The 6,972-nt window shown below is 34.7% G+C and overlaps 1 protein-coding gene across 1 annotated transcript; it reads right to left on the bottom strand.

The window, feature by feature from the left end:
- Positions 1 to 347: 347 nt before the first annotated feature.
- LOC130824512 (putative lipase ROG1) lies at positions 348 to 6,541 on the bottom strand. Its single transcript, XM_057689553.1, has 10 exons — positions 6,002 to 6,541; positions 4,183 to 4,250; positions 3,842 to 3,912; positions 3,434 to 3,694; positions 2,653 to 2,816; positions 2,514 to 2,569; positions 2,354 to 2,406; positions 2,138 to 2,255; positions 1,557 to 1,654; positions 348 to 789 (listed from the first exon to the last, which is right to left on the bottom strand). Exons 1-10 carry the CDS (start codon positions 6,331 to 6,333, stop codon positions 718 to 720), a joined length of 1,293 nt encoding a protein of 430 aa, XP_057545536.1. The 5' UTR covers positions 6,334 to 6,541; the 3' UTR covers positions 348 to 717.
- Positions 6,542 to 6,972: the final 431 nt, after the last annotated feature.

The raw sequence follows: 6,972 nt of genomic DNA, 5'->3' as shown, positions 1-6,972 counted from the left end.
ATACTAAAGAATTTTGTTGTGTTCAACAATAATAAGTGCGACTGATGACTTAAATAAATTAGTCATACGTTTCCTTGAGTAAAAAATCAAAATAATAAATAAATAATTCTAATATTAATAGTAAAATTCCTCATATTATTTCAACAAGAAATTTAGAATGAATATTTTTTCATTTACTTAACTTAATATAATATACAATATAAAATATTAAGATAGAATTTCAATTAATTAAATGTTACACTCAATTAATTAAATACTTCATATTATTTTCGTTCTGATGTCGAGGAAGTCATCCACTTATAGTATCCAACGACAGATATGTAGTAAATTCATTATAACAACTCAAATCGACAAAAATATAGTAAGCTCATTGGGACGGAGGAAGTACATACATAGGAGTTTAGCGAACAAATTTCGGCTACATACTGATAGGATGGTAAAAGACTAGAAGTATGCAAAAATACTAGCTCTTTTCAAGAAGAAAAGAAAGCACCTAAGCAATACAAAGGTAGATTTTACCTCTGGTTACAAAAATAAATCGAGATAAATTATCGAGATCATACGTTACAAACATCCTTCAAATTTCTAAAAATGATGGATCGAATGGCTATTTACTTAGCCAAAGAGGGATGATATTATGTATGTCCGATTGTCTATGATTTAATTTTACACAAAATATATATAGTAGGAGGGACGATGACGATCAAAGGATGAAGATCAGACCAGGAAATTGTCGATCATATGGTAGATCACATCCACGCCATCAGAATTCAACCAATAGCTCTTCACCTACAATTTTTTGAGAGATGTAAGTATTAGTCTGTAGTTATGATTCATCCTCTTAAAAGCAACTAAAAACTGCGATCTCTGCATGACTGCCTAAGAGCTTTATAGCTGGGGGTCTTTGTTTCACCTCAAGTACCCGTGTGGGTGTGCCAGAAACTTAACACTACGACATTAGCATGAAACACGACTCTTCAATTTTGACACAAATCATGGTGTAGCTTTTCTCAAAATTGTCGATTCTGACACCTACACGTACGCAAGTTCGACACAAGTATTCAAGTCCGAGTAACATAGTTTTTCAACCATGAAACGTACGGGGAAAAATTTATCTTTTTCTTGAGAACAAGGCGGTGGTGCTTAGGGTGGCTCGTCCATGAGACTTGAATGCAGAGTCCTCAGACAGAAAAGAAAGAAAACTCAAAAATGTCGCTGCACTCTCACTTTTTTTTTTTTTTTTGAAATGCACTCGTGTATTGTTTATCATTAAATTACATAGCATATCAATGTTAAGTTGGACTTATTGTGAATACCAGCAAACAATAATTGGGAAAACACGAGGTACACACACTTCACAAGAAGATATCATCCCAAAACCATATGCCAATGGGAGGAACGGCTCCAATGACTTAAAATTGTGCACACCTTCTTTAATTCATCGATGTGGAATAAATCTTCCAAACACCCCCCCCTCTCATATGCAAAGCCCCTTCAAGTTCGCATGTGTGAGTAATACAAGGCAATTGGTGTTGTAGTTCGTTTCGGTCACTTACCTGAATGGTATTATGTGCAATGTATTTTTGTCTGCTCTTACGAAAACTGACATCCACGCGTTCCCAAGGTACTTGGGTAAGACCTCTTATCATTTCCTCTACATTGGATCAAACATTTTTAAAACAAGAATCTCATCAGAAAATGAAAAAATAGAATGAAGAACATTCATTTTGATCAGGAATATAACGCATCAGACCACATTAAATAAGAATAAACGCCACACGAAATAGCCTCCAGGTATGAGGAGTTTCTCCGCTTCCTTCAGTAGTTCCAACTTCTGTGCTATGTTGTTCCTAAGAGTAGTTCCCATTTGGAATATTTCCAATCATCGACCTACTTTCCATCCAACAACGAATACATGTATGTCCATTTGCGATGGAGCCAAAGATTAACACTTAGGTGGGGACCACTAAGTGGCATCGGAATTACGAAATGAAAAATGAAAAAACTTAAGATTATACTTCAGTGCAAAAATAGATTCAACAAAAGCAATATGTGTCCAACGCATTCAAATACCCAAGTTCACGAGGCATCATATCAGTTAGCCAAGCAAAAACAGAAAAACATTGTAAAAACGAACCTTCATAGTCTATTGTCTGGTTTTCCGCATATGAAGGCATCAAACGAACATCATCCAGAGTCTCGTGTGTTACATGAACTATATGAGGGTACTTTTTATCGTGTGCAAGTAAATTAGCCTACAATGCGGGATAAAATAATAAGTTTGAAATATGTTTAGCACCAACAAATGCATTATATAGCAACATGAAAGTGATCAGCAACGAGAAACAATAACCTTTGGTAGTTCACGCAGTCTGCGGATGGACGAGGTGCTCCATCCAACTACATCTTAACAACCCGTCAAGAATAAAACAGCTAAAAGCAATGGCTTAATTGTTATTTATGCACCCAAAAAAGAAAGAAGACCAAAATAAATTTAAGTAGGGAGAGGATACGATCATAGTTTACATTGGCATAGGCAACACGCCGCTTGAAAGAACGCAAAGCAGAACTGTGAAGGTCCAAACAAGTAACGAGGTTATGTTGATGAAAAGTCGAGTATATGAATCTTGAGACAAATAATAATATACAAACATGAATTTTAATTCATATGAATCAGAAGCCATTCGAACAAGAAGAGGAGGTTCGGCTTCATTGTTATCCATTAGAAAGAGATGTTTCCCAGATCTTCCAGCAATCAAGTGCGCAGTTTGTGAGGCTTGTTTCTCCAAGAACAGAACGCCACAAAGGAAAGGCAACTGTGGTTTAAACAACATGTGGATGAGAGAAAGGAAGATTATCCACAAGATTTCAAACGGATATATATACTTAACATCAACAGTAAAAAGGAAAACGCCATGAACTAGGAGCCTGGGAGGTTAGGTACGCTAAGCCTTGGTGCAGAACAAGCAACATATTAGGCTTAGGAAACACCGTATTCATGTCTTAGACCAACAATAGTTATATTTGCCTTGTTTATTGTTTGGGCTTTTATGATTGTTTTAATATTTCTTTGGTTTGTTTTTATCCTTAATACTTTCTTGTCTTGTCATGGTACGTCTCTTTGCTTGTCATGCCTTGCTTTTGTTTACATTTGCTGGTACTCTCGAGCCAAGGTTCTCATTGGACGCAACTTTCTTTTCAAGGGTATGGCACTACGGTTTGGTGTCTTCTAACCCTCTTCAGACCCACCCTGATTGTAGCTTCTATGAGCGGGATATACTGGGTATGATGATGATGAAGAAACACCAATATTGAGACACGATGGAGAACTAATCCAACAACATATGTTGTTAAGAAAAAACCCTAGACATTTAATAAGACAGCATTCCTGAAGGGAAAAGAAAGCTCTTAAGTGGAAGAAACTCTTATTTACCTGTCTGTGGCCTCGTGAACCCAAATGAGGAGTAGCAACAGTTACAAAGTTCATGGGTTCCAGTCCAGCAATTCTACCAGTGCAATCTCTTCCAAAACTTTCTATATCTTCCGTGCAGTTTTTCTTTGCAACCGAAGGATATGCTGTTTCATTAGGTTCATACAGCTTTCCTATAGCATATCTTGAAACAAGGCCGCCTAAAGAATGCGCAATGAATGAAATCTTTTGAAACCCAGGCCTACAGCTGATAACATTTGATACCTGCAGTATGAGCAATGGGGTATGAACTACAAATATAGGTCCTATAAGAAGTTGCATTAATATAGGTTATAGCATTACAATAGAAGACAAAGATAACAACGACAAATAACTAAGGCAATGAGGATGAAACAGCTATTACCCAAATACCTCATCAGCAAGCCGCTCACCCATCAAGTCAACACCATCAAATGTCAAATTAGCAGTGTTGCATTGACTACCTGCAACCAAGAACAACGTAAGAAACTTTGTAAGTACATAGACAACACTTGAACCCTTGAAATTTTCCCACAATTTTAGAGGCACTCTAGCTTCCAATCACCAAAAAATGTTATCATAGTAATAAATTCATTTTCTTTCCTCAACGGTGCAAAACTAGAAGAATAGTTGGTACTTGGTAATGAGTTAATGCATCAGTAATTGACTCGAGGTAAATGCCTGGTATTTGTAAGCTACACATAAAAGACAGGAAGCTTGAAAATAGAACTTACAATGCACCATTACTTTGTCTGGCAGCTGCTTCACAAATTGATTGGCAGCAAATTTCCAATCCGAAGCACTAAAATTGTAAGTATTCACAAGTCAGCACGCATATAAAAGGAAGTAATTCAGACAAACAACCATAGAAAGCTTAGATGGGTCAAGCTAAGTTAAATGCATGGCCGTTATGTATGGAGAAACATTCTCAACAGTTCTACAGCAGAGCTTGCAAAGAAAAATACCCATCCCCCGTCGAAACTGAAATCTGATTATCTGAACAAGTACAGCTATAAAGGAAAGATGAAAGGATCGCACTTTCTGTACTGCTAATTTGTTGAATTCACTTTAAAAGCACTAGCAGAAAAAACACTACAAAGATGGGACTATTTCGATGAAGCCAAAGATTTATAGTTTTTTAGATTCACATTATAATGTATTATAGTAAAATGACTCATTAAATCATGTGCACTTTTTAATCATGTGAAGTTCCACATGATGTTGCTACCGAGAGTCGATCGGAATTAACCTTTTTGTTAGTGTTATCACTAGCAAGGGTAATGTTGCGTACATATGATCTTCCAAACCTCACCCTAGATGGGATCCACATAATGGCATTGAAGCTATAAAATGTCATTATTATATTGTTCACAAGATAAATGTTACCAAAGTAATATAACAACTCTCACTTTCTCTCACTATCCACTACTGTTACTCGGACTCGTATACCCATTTCTGACTTGAAAACTAATATAGTGTTAGACTTGGCATTTTATCCGAAGATCCGACATTGAAGTGGCCAAGTTTCCTACTCATGTATGAAAGTCAATATGACAGTATGACATGGGTACTTAAGGTAAACCGAAAAGCCGCAAACTACTCCAATATGGTGCTACTATCCCATTCACCCTCCTCTTTCCCTTTACAAATTTGAAATTCATTAAGCACAATCATTGCATTCAATTGTTAAAAAATGAATTCCCTTTCCCTCTAGCCACGATCCTTTCCCGGAAAAGTAAACAAATTGTAAACACACGAATACAATTAGGGATGCAAATGAATTAAATGTTCATAAGTTGCTCGCAAACTAACTCGGTTAAAGCATGGTCAAAGCTCGTTTATTTGCAAAATAAACAAGCTCTAACAATAGTTTTGAGCTTGTTTGGCAAAGGACTCAAACTCAAAAAGCCACATGTTCCACTCGTTAATGTTCCCGAACAACTCATTAATATATGTGACATTGCTTAGATAACTGACTTAATCTTTTATCTCATAAGATTTCTCCAAGGCGACTATCAGCATTCGAAAATATGGCATGAAAGCATGTGCTCCTTGAACCTAAAACACAAATCAACTAGCAAACATAGGATTTCACAACAATCTAAGAAACACTAAATCTAGTCCATTCCAAGAATACTGCATTTACACTCCCTTTTGTGACATGAATCATGAAACAAACAAGAACCAAAAAAGTTGCAACTCATATTTTGATCTTCGATTTAACTAATAAACCCTTGATCAAAAGTGTTGGGTACAAACTTCTAATTCCATCAGTTACAGTTCTACACACTAATACCATATCCTATGAATAAACCCAAAAACAATCATGAATTTAGAATCATGGGTTAGCCTAATGGTCGAGTGTTTTCCTTTCGATTAATTCCCTCCTGTAACCATAGGGATTGTCTAGCCTTACCTAGAATCAAAAATAAAGTAATCATGAATCAATAAAGTAATTACTCTTAATAACTTAATACAATATGCTCAACAGTCAATAAACAATTAAAGAACTGCAAAAATGTAAAAAAAAAGAAGATTAAATAGAGAGAAAACCTTCCAATAAGACCATTAACCATGATAACAAGATGCTGAGGATTAAGTTTAGCTTCAACCATCGCATCATTCATAACATCTAGCCCACTAGCAACAGCCTGAGTCTTCTCCTTCTTATTCCTAAAACACCCATTACCCATTTTACTAAAACAAGCCATGATCACAATACAATTATGTTTGTACTGAATTAACCCTTTTTTCTTTCTAAATTTACAAGAAAAGTGTTTTATAGTAGGAATTAGAACTGGGGTTTTTTGCTTGCAATTAGATCTCCAAGAAATGGGATAAGTGGGTTTGATGATAAGTGGGGAATTTGAGTGAAAGAATATCATGAGATAAATAAGAAAGGAAGGTAATAAAAGGTCATTAATTTATGAAAAAAGGGGATTAATTTAGGGTGTGAAAAGGCACAGCTTTTAAGTGTTAGGCTGTTGGCTTGATCAAAGGATTCTTTCTGGAAGAAGTTGAATGATCAAGGAAAGAACTGGAAAGTAGACTGGAGTACTACTATTCACACTTCCATGGTATTACTAGTTCTACCATTTCTTAATCAGTCTTTTTAATTTGTTATATTTTTTTATGGGAATATCTTTTATTTTTTAATTGTTATTTTTTCATTACAAATTATACAATCTAATAAAAAGACTATAAAATTCCACATGATATTCTCATATTAATTTTCCATATAGAATAGTTCTTAACAAAATCAGGTATTAACTTATTCCTTAATATATGAGTAGTATATCACAATTAGATATGTTTTTTAATATTCTTGGAATATTCTATTTTGCATTTAAAAGTTACATAACATTTTCAATTAAAGTTTCTTAGAATATATATTTACTTTTTTATATTGCAGTATTTGCTAATTAATAAAGTTTCTTCATTAAACTTTTAATTTCTAAAATATTTAATCAAAAAAAAATACATGGTAATCAAAAATTATTTTGAGAATGACAAAAAATGATTAT

The sequence above is a fragment of the Amaranthus tricolor genome, chromosome 9, assembly GCF_026212465.1.
Source record: "Amaranthus tricolor cultivar Red isolate AtriRed21 chromosome 9, ASM2621246v1, whole genome shotgun sequence".
In the NCBI taxonomy this organism is placed as follows: domain Eukaryota; kingdom Viridiplantae; phylum Streptophyta; class Magnoliopsida; order Caryophyllales; family Amaranthaceae; genus Amaranthus; species Amaranthus tricolor.
Note: the sequence above shows the minus strand (reverse complement) of the source record. Positions and strands in the feature narration are given on the sequence as shown.

What these genes read in the sequence shown, in the direction of transcription:
- LOC130824512 (XM_057689553.1), bottom strand. Translation starts at nt 6,333, where the DNA reads ATGATATTCTTTCACTCAAATTCCCCACTTATCATCAAACCCACTTAT. An exon ending in AGACAAAGTAATGGTGCATT is followed by an intron (nt 3,913 to 4,182) that starts GTAAGTTCTATT and finishes TCTTGGTTGCAG; the next exon opens with GTAGTCAATGCAACACTGCT. An exon ending in GACTGCGTGAACTACCAAAG is followed by an intron (nt 2,256 to 2,353) that starts GTTATTGTTTCT and finishes CCCGCATTGTAG; the next exon opens with GCTAATTTACTTGCACACGA.